This window comes from Amphiura filiformis, chromosome 8 (assembly GCF_039555335.1).
Source record: "Amphiura filiformis chromosome 8, Afil_fr2py, whole genome shotgun sequence".
NCBI classification, from domain to species: Eukaryota; Metazoa; Echinodermata; class Ophiuroidea; order Amphilepidida; family Amphiuridae; genus Amphiura; species Amphiura filiformis.
In genome coordinates, this window is record NC_092635.1 from 6,311,066 (window position 1) to 6,328,261 (window position 17,196).

The following is a 17,196-nucleotide window of genomic DNA, read 5'->3' on the forward strand; positions in this document are numbered from 1 at the left end:
GAGTAGGTGATGATGCTAATATAGTTTACATGTCTGGTTTTTGTGTTAAAGAAAGTAGACAAAGTATAGGACTTAATTAATAATTTGTGATGCTTCTTGCGAGATGCCACCAGAAAATTCTCAAAATAAAATATTTTGATATTAATCCGTGATGTTATAAGGCCCGCTGATTATGAGCTGATCAAAGTATAGGTGGTGATGCTACACTGTTACATGTCAGTATTATTATTATCACATCTTAGTGATTGCGCTGTACAACTTGACCATTGTACTATGAAACTGGTGAGGAAGATAATAATGTTGAGAATTTAATATCATTTCATAGATAGCGGAAGAGGAAGTAATCGAGGAATATTGTGGTTATGTTTGTTGATATTATGCATACATTTACTATCTGTGGCCTACACTATTTGTTTTGTGTTTTTATAACTAAGGTGGAATCATATTTTTGATATTCAATTCATAATAAGTAGTTTTCTCCTTGCACTCGCATGAGCAAAAAGTGCAAACACAGTAAGACTCAGTACACCGGTCGATCTTACCGTTTCCGATGTTGATTAAGATACTTCTTGCATCGATCCCGAGATGCGGAAAAAACCAATAGTCATTTTGTCCCACATAAATGAATAAATAACAAAACCCCCGATCCCCGAGTGGACTCACCCATTCGGTGACGTCCACACACGATAATCACCCTTATCCTCCTTGGTTTCTAGATGAGATAGACGTGTGGATTTTTCTTTACCAACGCTTAAGTATCATTACTGAACCAAAGGATTTAGATATACAGTTTGTTTGTTACACTGAGGTAAAAACCAACCAGTATAGTCGCTAGGAGATAGTTTTGACGACATTTTTCGCTAGAAAAGTGACAAAAACGATCCAAAAACTTAGCTTGTATGTGTGTTTCCGTTAATATACGGGACACACGTTTTCAAAATGGCCGCCTTAGGGCGCCATTTTATTTTTGTTCTCACGTAAAACAACTATAACAGACTAGTAAGTTACAATAGATGTTTGTACAGTACTGTGTATACATGTATGGTGAGTGATTATCGCTATGTTTATGGTGTGCTCTATCGTTATATCTTTCAGTACGCGTCTGATGACGAGTTACTGCTAAGAGTTCGGTGGGTTTCCGAAGGGACCAGCCTGACAAATCTTCCCCAAAAGGTTTTCAGTTTTTCATCCCTTTGTATATATATTTTTATATCATACCACTACATCAGCGTCAGCCACTGTGCGTGTGGGTCTGTTTATTGGGCTTGAGCTTGTGTTCGGGGGTAGTGCTGTACGCTCCCGATTACTACAATGTCTAGGCCTTGTCAATCATGCCCTTCCTTGTGCCAGAGTGGGACCCGCATCCACTCTGCTACTCCCACAGGGATTGCTCTAAATCAAATAAGTGTGCTTCCTTTTGCATAGGCTTATCGGACATCCACTTGAGGATTTAGAAAGTAGCGCTCGTTTAGGTCTTGACACAGACAGAAGACGAAGACTAAGAAACAGAAGCCTACAGGTAAGATTGATATGGTAGGTACTAGCGAGGCGGCAAGGGCCACGCTAAGGTAACCTCTGGGGCTCCGGTCCCGGGCAAGCAGGCGGACCCTCCGGGGACGGCTAGCGAGCCCGAAGGCCTAGCAGCCAGCGAAAGCACTGACTTTACGTCTAAGCTAGTAGCAGGCAGCAGGGCGGTACTTGCCCTAACAGGCGAGTACCAGTCTACCAGTGAGATCTCTAGCGAGCTTCTTGCAGGTGGACACCCGTCTATTGCTGGCGAGCAGCGGGTCTAGCACCCGCGAAGTAGCCGGCGACGGACAGTATGCCAAGGGTACCCGGGCTTGCCTGGGTTGAATCTAGCATACAGCGTGCAGCGGACTTGCCTCGGCCGGTCTGTAGCACGCGGCGTGCCAGCGAAACCCCGGGCTTGGCTGGGATGAGCCACTGCACGCAGCACGCCTTTCGTTCCCGCAAGGGTCGAATGAAAACGCATGGGTTTAGCAGAGACGATACCGGGCTAACGCTTCAGGTGTAGTCTTAGCAGAACCAACTGGGGTTGTCACACGGCAGCGTTCCATGGTGGGACCGCCGAGTGATTCCCTGGGCCTTGGAATGGCTGCCGGCTGTCCTCCGGGACTGGCTAGCGGCTATACCGGGTTGGGCTCGCAGTCTCTCACGGGACAGCGACCCAAGTGCAAACAGTGGCAGCTACCGAGGCGAGCTACGGCTTGACTTCAGTGGTAGCCACTATGCACGCGCCCATAGCTGCCGTGAGTGGTCCGCCACACACAGCGACCTTAGGCGAGGCTCAAGAGGTTAGGGTAGGTAGTTTGAACAGCCTGGCTGATCAACAACCCACTTATGTCCTCGAGAGCCAGCAGAGCGTGGGTGATCCATTACAGTCAATGGGTCAATTACCCTCTTATGATCGATCACTATCTATTCAGCGGAGCATGGCTCCATTGATTGATACTGCCTATTCAGGTAGCGAGGTGACTGATCGAGGGTATACACGCTCAGCTACCCGTGAGACTAGGCGGGCTCCTTTTAGCCAAGGGACAGCCAGGATGGCGGGGTACCCAGACACACGGCTTGGTCCTCTAGCGGGGAACGCTGTGAGGCATGGGTACAGTGGTACGCAGCCGAGCCCTACCGGGCACCTACGCTACAACCACGCAGGTACCGCAGTACTCGTCCTGGTTACCACAGTCTCTGTGGCAACAGGGGGGGGGGGGGCGGGACGGGTACTGCCGTTCCATGGGGTTTCCCTGGTGGCGGATCCTTTCAGGGTCAGCTACCAACAGGGTATGCCCCGTGGTATCCGCCGCAGGGTGGTTTCTTCCACGGTCTTCCACCGTGGCAAGTGCCGCCTAGCGTTGGGCAAGCAGTACCACCAGTTGTTACCCAACCCGGCGGCGAGTGGCTAACCCTGATACAGCTCAGGGTAGGCCGCACACTGCTATGGCTAGGGCGACAGCAGCGAGAGCGTCGCGGATCCCGGGTGCTATAGCTAGCATCTCGGGGTCTAGCGGAGTACTCCCTCTTCTGCTGGTGTTCAGTTGGCTAGCCACACGGTGGCGACACCTCCCTGTCCACCTTCAGATGCCCGTCGTCAGATCTCTTCCTCATCAGAGAGTGAGTCAGAGTCTGAAGGCGAGGGAAAGGAGTCGGAAGATGAAACCAGTAGCGACTCACAGTCTGATGAGACTGTGCAGCTAGCTTCAGGTATCCTTCCCCGCTTCCCGTGAGGAACTTCGCTAGCAATGGTCTGCCTGCGGACACCGCTGAGGTGATGAGCCGTGTGGCCCAAGGTTTGGGCCTGGCTTTCTCTCAGGAGGAGTCCGTTCAGGAGGACCAGGGCATCTTTTCAGTAGGATGCCCAGCTAGCGCGTCCACACAAGGGTCGCCTGCGCACTTGCATTCCCGGACCTCAAGGGTAGGTTTCAGTAGGGCTGTCAGGCTCGCTGGAGCTTCGACGCCGCGTGCTTGCACGCTTCCACTGCGTGTTTCGCAGGAGGACTACGAAACCTACCTCAGGGTCCCTGACATGGATCCAGACGTTGCCAAGCGCCTGCCGCTAGCGGCCAAGGCGCACGGGTCGTTCTCCCCCCAGTGGGAGGAGGAGCTAAAGCTCATCGATAAGCGAGCACGCTCGCTTATCAGAGTCTCTAGCGTCGCTACCACGCTTGCCGAGCACCTCGGTAGGAAGGTAGCGAATCGACCACGGGCAACGTCGAACTCTTCCGCGAGGTTAATCTGTTAGCGGTGCTAACAGCTAACCTCAACGAGAGTTCTATGGGCCTAGCCCATAGGATGTCATCTCGCCGCCGGGAGAAGGCCTGGCTGTCCCTCCAGTCAACTTACGGCTCCGACTTTGCTGATGCAATGAAGAAGTCAGACTCGGTGGGACAGGGGCTACTCTTTGGACAGGCCTTTTGCGCTACGGTTGAGGACCGGGCAAAGAAGGCCACCAATGAGAGCACTCTGAAGAAGTCGGAGGCTGCCCTGACCCAGGGGAAGGGCAGTAAGGCGAAGAAGAAGCACAAGAAGAAGAAGTCTTCTAAGCGTTCTTCAGCGCCAGCTCCGGCTTCAGCAGGACGCGCACCACAGACTACACCCGAGCCCGAGGCTACTCCAGCACCTCCCAAAAAATCTGGGAAGCGCCAGAGTAGTGCTGGACCGTGTGGCAAGCCCCCTAAGAAGAGCCGTTCTTCTAAGGGTGGCAAACCAGATCGGTCCTGAGGGCACGGCGGTCGACAGTCCATGCCGGCAGGTTTGGACTTCCACAGGGATTCCCCTGTGGGCGGCCGCTGTGCATTACGCCCAGAGATGGCATGCCATCTCACCGGGCGCCTGGGTATTGTCAGTGGTCAGTGGGGTTACAGGCTGGAATTTACCAGCCACCCTCGTGCGCCTGCACGATTCAGAGGTCCACGGTAGTGCCGCCAGACGGCCCACAGCGTCGGGCACTCATGTCAGAGGTCACTCAGCTTCTCACGAAGCAAGCGATTGTCCCGGTCTACCCCCTTTCACCAAGGGGTTTTGGAGCACGTTTTTCTGGCTCCAAAGAAGACCGGCGACTGAGGCCCATTCTGAACCTCAAGCCGTTGAACGAGTTCATCAGGCCCAAGAGGTTCAGAATGGAGACTCTCGCTTCGGTGCTAGCCTGCCCCATCAAGGGTATGTGGGCGGCATCGCTAGATCTCTCGGACGCATATCTGCATGTTCCGATCGCACCTCAAGATCAGAGGTTTCTACGCTTCAAGGTACAGGGTCAAACTTACCAGTTTCGATGCCTGCCATTCGCTTGTCCACCTCCCCAGAGTGTTTACACTCCTGGTCAGGGCGGTGGCAGCGCATTCCCTGAAGCGCAGGGGAGTCAACATGTGTTGCTACCTGGACGATTGGTTCATTTACGGACGCACCCGCTGGAGACACAGTGTCTCGTGGAGTTAGTAGTCCGTGCGGTGCGGGACCTGGGATTTCTGATCAACGCCAAGAAATCCAATTTGGTCCCGACGCAGACACCACTATTCTTAGGGGCCCAGATCAACCTCAAGGAGGGGATCGCGGTGCCCTCACCCGAGAGGGTGACGAACATGGCGAGGTGTGCCCGACTCTTGGCCGAGTCAGAGGGGCACCCGCTGTGGCATGGATGAAGGTTTTGGGCCTTATGGCCAGTATGGTAGACCTCGTGCTGCACTGCCGCTTTCACATGAGGCCTATACAACTACACCTTCTAGCCTTTTACAGGCCCAGTCGTCACCCAATATCCCTCGCGGTTCCGATGTCGGAGATCGCGCGCGAGGAACTCTGGTGGTGGACCCATCAGCCCAATTTGACTCAAGGTGTCAGGTTTCCTGCACCAGCGGTGCGTCACGTAGGGTCGACCGACGCGTCAAAGCTGGGCTGGGGGCCACATCCACGGGACTCAGTCTCGGCCTATGGTCGGCCACGGAGACGGAGTTCCATATCAACCTTCTCGAACTTTGGGCAGTGGAGAGAACTCTCCAGCATTTCGAGAAGGTGATCGTGGGATCTCATATCGTTGTCCAAACAGACAACACAACCGTGGTGGCCTACCTCAACAGACAAGGGGGCACCAGGTCACCACGGTTATGCCTGCACGCACTTCGCCTGATAGGGTGGTGCAAGGCCAGGCAGATTACGTTGAGAGCGATGCACATAGCGGAGTCACCAACATCCTCGCGGACGATCTGTCACGAGGAAAGGTGTCGGGACCTACAGAATGGTCCCGTGCTCCGCAGGTCGCCCAGACGATCTTCGGTGATGTACCACCCCTCGATAGATTTGTTCGCATCTCATCGAAATCATCAGCTGCCGTGTATTGCTCAAGGGTCGCAGACCCACAGGCATTCGCCGTGGGCGCTCTGTCCGTAGACTGGGAGGAATGACTGCTTACGCTTTCCCCGATCTCACTGCTCGCAAGGGTGGTGACCAAGATCGGGAGGAGGATTGCAACGTCATTCTGATAGCACCGTTCTGGCCAAACACCTGTGGTTTCGACCGATGGTGGATCTACTAGCGGCTCAGCCGCCTCCCCGAGTTACCAAATCTACTCCGGATGCCCGGAGGAGAGGTACCAAGTCTACCACTAGAGCACCTGCAGTTAGCTGCATGGCCCTTATCAGGGAACGCGTGCCGCGGAGGGAGGCTTTTCATCAGAAGCTGCTTCTCTCATCGCCGGGGTAGACGAGTCTACCCTCCGTCACGTATAGTCAGCGCTTTGGCTCCCTACTACGCATGGTGCGATGAGAGAAATACATCTCCCACTAGAGCCCCTGTGCCTCTAGTGGCAGATTTTCTGACAGAAAAGTTCAGGTCAGGACTTCAGCAGGCAACGATAGCCAACTATAAGTCAGCCATTCTCTCGATTCATCGGGATTTGAAGACGGGTCGACTATCAATTCAGATGGGTCCCTAAGTCTTCTTCTCGACGGTATGTTCAACGAGCGCCCGCCGAAAAGGAAGGTGGTCCTCCATGGGACCTCAACACAGTCTTGGAGTATATTAAGGGTCCCCTTTTGAGCCCCTGTCAAAAGCGACCCTTAAATACCTCACTCTTAAGGCGGCCTTTCTTCTGGCGTTGGCTTCGGGACGGCGCTGCTCAGAGTTGCACGCAGTCTCGAAGTCAGCCTCCGTATTTACTAACAACGGAGCGACGCTGTTTCTTCGCCGGATTTCCTTGCAAAAATGAGCGAAGCATTCCGACACTCGCCTCTTCCTCCCCAATATTGGGCAGGGTTCGTCAATAGCCAAGACAGGTTGTGGTGCCCGTGAGGCGCTACAGCACTACCTTGGCCGAACACAAACCTTAAGAGGGGCTCATGACCGCTTATTTATCACTCACGCAGAACCGCACGGTCCAGCCGCTAAACAGACTCTGGCACGGTGGCTGGTCCAGGTGTTGGTGGACTCGGGGCGGCAAAAGACGCTTCGCCCAAGGCCCACTCAACCAGATCTATCTCATCTTCGTGGGCCTACCATAGGGGGGGGTCCCCATAGAAGAGATTTGTCAGGCTGTGTCTTGGAAGAACCCGTCGTCCTTTTCCACGGTTTACTACAAAAACGTAAACCAACGACCAGGCGATAAGTTCTCCAGGGCTATTCTGCGGAGATAATATGGTGGTTGGGTATCAGGTGTTTTATGGACAATCAGAATTCCAACATGGTAAGAACCAGTGTTTCTATTCTTAACCACTGAACTTTCAGTTCAGGGGTTTTTTGTCTGTTCACGTAGTCTTTCTGTTTCCCGGCCGTGAGGGGGGGAAATAGTTTGACCTCGCGATTACCATGCTACCCACTCTCCCGATCCTTATCAGATGCTGGCCAATCTTGTACCTCCATCCGTCGGTTACTTGCTAGATCGATCTTTCAGATGTTGATGCAAGAAGTATCTTAATCAACATCGGAAGCGGTAAGATCGACCGGTGTACTGAGTCTAGTCCCAAACAAAAATGTTTGGTAGACTCATAACCGGTGCGATCTTACCTTTCCGATGTTGATTATCCCGACCCCGCCGCCCCTACAAGTTTGGCCGAGTAGGGCTGCCCAAGTCGGATAAGGGTGATTATCGTGTGTGACGTCACCGAATGGGTGAGTCCACTCGGGGATCGGGGTTTTTGTTATTTATTCATTTATGTGGGAAAAAATGACTATTGGTTTTTTCCGCATCTCGGGATCGATGCAAGAAGTATCTTAATCAACATCGGAAAGGTAAGATCGCACCGGTTATGAGTCTACCAAACATTTTGTTTGGGACTATTAAAACACACGCTTGACAGGCGTGACGCACACAACACACACTTTGCAGGTACTCGGTTTTTTTTAGATGACCATGCAAAGGGTCAATACCACATTCAGGCATAAAAAAAAGATTGCCCTTTTCAAACAAACCCAAAATCCAGAAAAAGAGAGTTGTCCCCCATGATTATTTGAATTTTCATATAATTGGTATCAAATTTGCAAAATGTTTTGCCTGTTTATAATTTGTATTGCACAACTCTGATGACAAACCTTGTTGTTTTAGCTTTGTATGTAGTTTTGTTTAGGGCTTAATAGAAATCTTTTGTTTAATGCCCTCCGTAAATGTTCCCTTCTATATATTATTACATGTATTTTATTAAATCATTATTTACCATCATATTTTGTAGTGAACTTGCATTTTGTAATATTGCACTGGCGTGTAGCCAGCGTTGTCAGTCCGTTGGGGCAAACATCAGTATCAACCCTATTTTCCCCTTTTCTTTTTCCCTCCCTTACCCTTCTCTTTCCCCTCTCCTTTCTCTTCTCTTTCTCCTTCTCCCCCTTTCTCTTCTCTTTCTCCTTCTCCTCCCCCTTTCTCTTCTCTTTCTCCCTCTCCTTCCCCTTTTTTTTCTCTCTTTTCTCCGCTTCTTCTCATGCTCATTTTCCCCCTTCTCTGTCACCATTTTAGGTGTTGGGGGAAACCTCCCCCCCCCGCTGGCTACGCTACTATAATAGTGTATGTGGCATAATGTAAAAAAAAAGGAAAAGAAACAGTAACTGATCCTGACTTGGGAGCTTTAATTATGTTAAAGGCAACATAAACATTTTTATGCCTATTTTACATAATAACATGTGCCTGGTCATCATATGCATTATATAGTCCATCAACTCGGAAGTACAAAGTAAATAGACCTCGGAAACTGGAGGTATAATGAGAATAATTATTTCAGTGCAATGCATACTATGCGTGCAACTGCTGCACGATTTGTACTTGCTGAGCGCAGTCAGCGCACCATGCTCTTTATGCATCACGTTTTTTTAAACACACTGCATGTGACGCAAAGCATGAAGCCCTGATGCCACAGATTTTGTACTTCTAGGTTGAAGCAGAAGTTTTGTTCAAATTAAGCATACCGTATCTGTGAATTGATTCTTGTAAAGATTCTCACTTCAAACAAATTTAGGTTTTAAAATCAAACTTGATTCTTGTGAACTTCTTTTTATGTCTGGCAATGTGTAATGAAATTCTGCCCCAGATTGAACTGGGGGTTCACAACAATTGTCATCAAAGTAGACAAAGATTGTGTGAACAAACTGACTTATGACCCCCATCCCCCATGCACATTAAATTTGTGATATTTTCATTATGAATACTGGTATATACATTATCAATCATGATTTAAAAAGTGCATGCATATACTAACTTGCAGAGCAGAACATGGAATTGATGTGTGGGAAGATTCCCAGGGTCTGAATTAGCAATTGTGGTTAAATCGCTTCTGCTGTGAAGTGACAATCAGGAAGCTTCATATCAAAATATTACGGATATTATTAAGTTGATTTTAGAAAAATAATTGAAATTTAGATTTGAAAGACATACATTAGGGCAGGTATGTTGTGAATAAAAATATCATTTGTTAAAACAAAATTCCAGTTGATTTAGGGTGTCAAGTCTTCAAAAAATTAGGTATCATTTTTGCCAAATGGCCAACGGGAGTCAAATCCAAGATGGCCGTCAGTCACGATGGCTAGTGATTATAGAGCCCCCTCCCCAAAAGTCATTTGGCCTGGCCCTGTGATGTGGGCTTTCTTAATATTTTTGTAGGCATACATCATGTACATGTTGCATAAGGACACTTTCAACAATAAGTCAACATGGCCGACAGTTCTGCATGAGTGATCAAATCAGAGAGAATCAAAACAAACTGATATTGTTATGGCAGGCAGGGTTAGATATTCAGATCACTTGCTTTGATTCTCAAGCTGTGACTATGTCTCCAATTAGCAAGATAACTGAATAGACACAATTATTTGTATTCAAATTTGATAAACCACAGTTTGAAAAAAACACAAAAAAACACCAGAACTGACCTGCTCCCAAAACCAGTAGTTGGTCAAAAAATTTAAGATTTTACAGAATTTGGGATGGAATATTACCAAAAATCTATGAAAATGGGGATTTTAGATGTGTATACATACCCCAAAAGTCAGATTTTGAATGAAGAATTTGAAGGGCCAGTCCATGCAAAGGCACACTCAAAATCTTCTTTTGAGTGAGTGACTTGAATGAAAACATAGATCAAAGCAACTACCCTGCTTCAGTTATGGATTTGAACCATGACTTTGCAGATAATATTACTTTCAGAGGAGAGCTATAGAAACACAAATCTGTGCTACAGACCATGTACCTGAACAAATTTTAATCTTGACCCAGAGCAGCCAGCGCATGTAAACGTGGAATAAAACCAGTGCATCTGGCCAGATTCGAACCGGCGACCTTTGTAATACCAGCATAACACTCTAGCGTACTGAGCCACAGAGGCACGCTGGAGAAGGGCAAAAGATATAAATCTATTATAGTGAAACACACTACTATGATACTTTTTTATCTATTTTAGAGGTCCCTTATAAGTTATACCCATCACAGAACAAAGCCAGCTTTGATGCAGAGCCATCGTTTGTCAATTGCCCCTGTTATTGGTACCAGTAATTGTAAAAAGGGTGTTTTTTTTCTCAAAATTTCATCAACAATTTCGGGTCTGTTTTTCATCAGATTTGATAGTCGGGTAGTTTTTCTGAGTCCACACATTCCCACTCAAACCAAAGTTGAGAACCCTGTCCCAGGAGGCTGTTCCAAGATGCCAGCAAAATTAAATAGCTACAAATTGGGAACAGTTCCTTTATCACCCCAGGAGTAAACTCTAGGTTTGTATATAATTTATAAATTCAAGTTTTCTCTGGATCTATTGTCACATAATTTACACAGTCACATAGTCACTAGTTTCCATTTTAGTCACCTGAATGAATAAATTGATTACTCCAAATACAGCATGTCCCTGGCCTGACCCACACTGATTTATATCAGGTATAGCAACAAAAAAGGTAATTGTTCAAAAAAAACCAAGTAAGCCAATAGTAAAATCAATTCAAGTATTGTGTCATATTAAAATCTGACATCTTGGAATTTGACTTTTATGCTAGTAAAAAAAAATCAAAATTGAGATCACAGGTACCAGAATGGCTGGAGGAGATTGCAGTTTACTGATAATAAATGAACCAGCCAACCCAAAGTCAACCTGTTCATTCACATGAAATAACCATTTCTCTAGTGTAGTAAACATAGCCTATATATTAACCCCCGTATAAAAAAAGCCATATTGTAACATTTCCATAAAAATAGATTAGGATTTCTTTTCCATAAAAATTATGTTAGTTTTTACTGTCAGATATGCTCCTTTTTAATTTTAGCCAAACAATTGAGGTAAAACAAAGCAAATTCGAATTTACTATCAGCGCTGATGTCGCTAATGCGTGTCACTCCGTCCGTCGTGCTACGGTACGGTCCTTTGATGTGTGTATGACCATCCCACACACCATGAACATACTGTGTTATGAACATCGTGTACGCATTTGAATTTTGCAGGGTATGTTAGTTTACTAATGTACATTACAGTTGTGTAAAAAAATATTGAGGGCGTCCTCGTCAGCAAGTGTTACAATATGGCTTTAAGGGGTCAGTTTCATCAAAAATGTTGCAATGGTAAAGATAAAACACTGATAGGACTAGATTGTAGTAGTCCCTCATTTGCTTCGACAAAAAAATGCTGAAGTCACCAGGCACCATCTGCATAAAAAATTTATTACAATTAGGACTACTGATTGTGAGAAGTGTAGGCCTATTAATATATCACATTATATACCTCATATATAGATTCCTCTCATCTGATTGGTTAAAAGTGGAGTCATTAAAATAGCTGTGCCCCCTTTTTCTATCAAGATGACGTCATACAACAACTGTGCCCCGGGCACAGTTGATTCTATGCCCGAAAATAATTGGATATTCGCAACCCCGAATACACAGATCGCTTGTATACATTGCGCACCCACTATACGGCCGGCGTTGATTACGAGTGTTGACACTATCGCGTCACAGTTCGCAATGAATTTGACCTCTCCTTGCTTGACGACGATCTTTCACCGGCCGCCGTAGTGAGTGCAGTGATTGTTTACAAAATGTTACATGTCAAGGATTTATACCTGCCAAATGTCACTTTTTAGACAAATTACTACGACCTGGAGACTAGGCAGTGTGTGATGTTAGCACAGAAACGGTAGGGTTGTTTTAGATTATGACATCGGTAGATATCGGTCTAAATTCTGCACCCTTGCTCTTGCATGCACTGTCATGCTGTGTGCATTTAAGCCTAAAGGCCTATGCAGTTAAAAGCTTGTAGGCCTTGTCAGTCAGGAAATCTTTTAACCAATCAAATGAGAAGAATCTATATTATTCGGTATATAAAACAAATATTGACTGCTTAATATTAAGGGCACAGTTTAAAATTATAGGCCCTCGGTGATGTCAAAACCATGACTATGCCCTCAGCTTCGCTTCGGGCATAGTCATGGTTTTGACATCACCGAGGCCTATAATTTTAAACTGTGCCCCTCATAGCAGTCAATATTTGTATACCATTCACTGAAGTATTTACAAGAACATCACAATTTCTATGTGAAAATAAATCAGAATAACTATTTCTGTAATTGGAAACTAATGTGACTGAAGATTAATTCAGTCAAAATATCAAACGGAAATGTACAGCCTATCATGTTTTAACAATGGTGACATTTTAATGGTTGTAGACTCACCATGCTTAAGACCTGTAGCCTAATCGCTTTGTATGAATGTCAAAATCTTATTTGTTTATGATGTTTGATCAATTTCATATCCAGTGTGACATGTGACCATATTTAAAGTTCAGACTAAATTAGAATGTGGGTGCATATGTTGCTAGGGTGCCAATTGGTAATATGAACCATTCAAAAACTAATAATCCCTCTACCAAAATGTAGAATTTCTTCCTGCAAATATCCGTTTGTAACTAAGTGACCCACAGAAGTCCAGGCTATAATCTTGATTGAAAATAGCATACTGTAAAATTCCATCTGCAAGCATTTACCTCAAAATTAGGGTTTTTTTTACAAATGAGAATATATTAATGGGAATAGTTAATAAAGATATCAAATTGTGATATATATTTGATGTCAAATACTCAAAGTCTGTAGTGGCCTTAAGACCTCTTTTAAAGTGACAGAGGTGTCATCAAAATTGGAATATAATAATACTTCTTAGAATTGGCATGTTTATAAAACATAGTCACATGCATGTTCGTTAATGGTTACTGTTTAAAAGAAAGTGGAAAATATGTTTCTCTTGTGACATTTGGCATCATTTTAAAGACATTTTGAGACAATGGACTTGATGGAGCTTGATCAGTTAGTATACTTGCACAGGTTTACATAGATACGGGCAATTGTCTTAAATGGTGCTCAATTTATTCTGTAAATAAGTATAGGAAAAGGTGCATTTTTTGGAAATAATGTAGGCACTTCAAAATATTGTTTAGCAATATTCTTTGACATTTTGTGTATCATTTCCCCATACGAGCAGGTCAGAGTCCATGTAAATATCATTGCAACTACCAATCAGATCAAAGTACTTTTTTGGGAAATTCCAAAACTGTGCCACTTCTGATGTTCACAGTGCTCTGTACCAAGGTTTAGTTGGACCTGTCTATCATATAGCAGCAGTCGGAAATGGATGCTGGTTGACAGAAACTTGAACTTTAATTTGGGCCTATATCCTTGTTGCTGTTTACTTGTGTTGACTTATAGCCATAGATGCCATGTTTCACTTGTATATGTGATGCAATCCAGCCTGACCCATGGGTGACAAACTAATAAACAATAACAGACATAGGGGGGGGGGGGAGTGAATTTCAGGGGGGAATCAACAAGAGTTCTGACTACCCCCTCCTCATGTTACCACCACTGATAATAACATCTGATGACTTTGGAACTAAGAATGCTATTGCTTGTTACCTCAAGATTAGTAGTGACATCAAAAATAAAGTGTCTCTGTTAATGAGAGAGTATTCTGATTTCTGATTGTGCCGTCTTAACACATGTGTCTAATGCTGTGATTCCGAGAATGGTGCAGGTGTTTCAAAGCTACAGTAGCACTTGTTCAGTGCCTGTATGGGACCATGACAACCCCTCCCTGACATTACAAAATCCACCAGACCTCGCTCACGCACCTCGTTGGCCGCTTCGCGGCCATGCGCGCTTCATGTGCACCCCCCCTCGAGGAACTAGAACTAGTTCTAAGCTACACAACCTAAAGTTTAAAGGCTTGTAGGAATTATGGAACAGGTGCAATGTCAAGATAAATGTACATAACAACATTGTTTCCTTTATTAATGTGATATGTTCAATTTGTATTTTTCAGCCTTTAGACACATTAGTACTGGACAGAAATACAACAGCAATACCAGAACAGAAAGATAGATGTAGGATGACGGTCAAGTGTAAACATGCAACATATAAAATAAAGGTAATTTTGATATGCAGCTTACTAATTATCTACCATATTTTTATCTAACTTTAATATGGTGGTTTGTGTAATTGTTTTCTACCAAGTTCAGCGATGTTGAAAGAAAGTAAATTGGCAGGCTTTTATGTAGAGATCTCGTAATTTGTTTGATGACACTTCAGGTTGGCTTCAGAGCAGATCAGGGCCGTAGCAAGGTATCAAAATGTGGGGCGGCCATCAAAATGTCAGACGGCCAAAATACAAATATATGCCAAAATGGGAATAAAGCTATAAAGAAAAACATAATAAATTTTGGCCCTTGAGCAGATACCTTTCAAGTAGAACATGTGGGATGCTAAAAATCTTGTAATGCAAGGATCAAGTCATATTCTGTTATACAGTACCTTGACATTCATGTACTACTATTGCTTTCAAATGTAACACTTGATCCAGTTGCTATCCTGTATGGTATTATTAGCAATGTGTGGGCAGTCCCATAACATGTTGGCAAGTCTACATAGATATGGATTTTGGAAATACTATGTAGGCCTACACGTAGATGGAAATTAAGCTCCCAGTGTAGATTGCCCCCACACACAAGAATTAAAGCGATATATAGTAAGCAAATTTAAACTTGGGGTGTTAATCATTTGGGTACATATACATTGTTGTACATTGCAGTTACAATATGATTATCTGATTTCTACAATTTTGTTTTGTTCCTTATTGCAGGCATCGTCAGCAGAAGAATTAGAAAACATATGGCTCAAAGTAGTCGCAGTATCGTCAGTAAGTTAATAACAAACTTCATAACCAAAGTAAATGTAGAATTGTAATGACATAACAATGACACAAACTTTGACAACTGAATATCAACTGAAGGAAATCAGACACAAGTAGGTGGGCATGCCATTCACGGTACTGTAACTTTTCTCAATGTGTTCAGTGAATTGGCTTAGCTGGCTGAGCTGGCCTAGTCTGACATGCATGTGTAAAGATCATTGTGAATATCCAGCCTCATGCTGTGTGGCTGAATGGAAATAAAAACTTCCAACATTTAAAAGAAAACATCCCTGGGATTTGAAGTGAATGACACAAGCAATACTTGAGGATCAAAAAATGCACAAAAATGGCAACATTGGGAAAGATAATTATTTTATTGAAAATCACTTCCAGGCTAGAACACAATTACGCTTTAACTTCAGATGTTGAGTGCATGGTGGCGCTGCGGTAAAGATCTGGACTCATAATCGTGGGGTACCTCAAGGCGTGGGTTCGAATCCCAATGTCAAATCAGCACCAATGTGTTGGCCCTTTGCCTCATTTGCTTGCCCACCCAGGTGAAATACTGTTCGGAAATAATTAGAACCTTAAATGCTGAGAGGACCTGTGCTTTGGTTGCACCCAATGTTGAAGCAAAATAATTCTGATGTATCTCAGTGGTAATAGAATAAATTATTGTGTGCTGGTACCTAAGGTGAAGTGCACGATAAATCGCATACACTTGATATTTTATTTATGTTCACACTTGTATTGAAATCCTACTTGTTCTTGATTTAACTCATTTTTGTATCTCAGCATAAATAGACCATCATTCTTGCATATATAAATCACTTTAATTAACAATATACTTAGACCAATCAGTGATATAGTGTGTATTCCTTATCGGGCATCTGCTGAATGCAACATAAAATAGAAAAGCATACACACTGTTGTATTTGAGTGTATGTTGCATTCAACAGTTTAGCCATCCTTGTTTCTTAATTCTTTAGACTGGATCTGATTCAGCCACAAAAAAGGTGGCAATTGAGAAATCAAGATGCAGGCAAAATTAGAGCGCAAAAAACAATAAAAGTTAAGTGGCATTGTAAAAGCTATTATAATTTGCAACAAACTGTGTTATGACTAAGGATTTCCACAATGGCACACTTGGTCACTGTGCAAATTGATGATGACGAAATTTTCTACTTTGCCTGGTTGGATCAAATCATATACATTCTTGTTTCTTTAAACTGTACATTACATTTATATGTCACCTGCAGGCAAATATGCCCAAAGAGAGGGATCTTCTACCAGGTCAGAAGCAAATGTTTGCAGACATAGCAAGCAAAGAACAAGATAGGAAGTCGATGCCACCAGTGGTTGCTAGCGGCGATAGCAAGACTCCAGGTGGATCAGCAAGTTTTAGCAGGAGGCCACTACAAAAATCTAATACAACAATTGGTTTAGTTTCTTCTGCGCCACCAACACCATCAAGACACAGCGCCCCTGCAGGAGGGCAGTGGGACGAAAGCGATGATGTGGTAATTGATTCACTTTGCTATAATGCTTCTCATCTTGAGATTGGTAGTAATGTTAAAATGCGTCTCTGTATGTGAGAGAGCCTTATCGATGTGCTGCAATGACATGCGAGCATATTTTGCTGTGATTCCAAGAACAGTGCACTTTTCAAGGGTATGCAACCTAAAAGCATTGACATCACAACCTGTGATCGCAACCAATCTGGAGGAGAGAAGTAGTATAGTTTGTACCTTTAACATTTACACAGCCAGGCTACTCCTCATGGGTACAATTTCACACATGTACATATTTCTTCATTCAAAATCTTTCACCTACAAGACCCATTTCAAACTTTGCTGAAAAATGCGGAGCTGAGGTGCACTGTCATATTAACCCAAGTGTAACAAATAACATTCCCAGATGGCTGATCTCCCATTGATAGGATTACTGAATTAGATATAACATAATATTCTGTTTTCTCCCCTTGAAGTTCTTCAGCTGTGTAGAGGTGACTGTCCGGAATGTTTTCTCTTTATTAGAAATTTCAACAGCAATGTGGA

The 17,196-nt window shown here is 44.5% G+C and overlaps 1 protein-coding gene across 9 annotated transcripts in view; it reads left to right on the top strand.

Annotated features, from left to right (window-relative positions):
- LOC140158552 (signal-transducing adaptor protein 1-like) overlaps window positions 1-17,196 on the top strand; it is an 81,102-nt gene that overhangs the window by 19,463 nt on the left and 44,443 nt on the right. For all 9 annotated transcript variants that reach the window (XM_072181678.1, XM_072181679.1, XM_072181682.1 and 6 more), the window contains exons 3-5: window positions 14,273-14,377; window positions 15,089-15,145; window positions 16,399-16,659. In XM_072181678.1, the coding sequence (XP_072037779.1) occupies window positions 14,273-14,377; window positions 15,089-15,145; window positions 16,399-16,659 (423 nt within the window). The remainder of the gene's footprint in view (window positions 1-14,272; window positions 14,378-15,088; window positions 15,146-16,398; window positions 16,660-17,196) is intronic.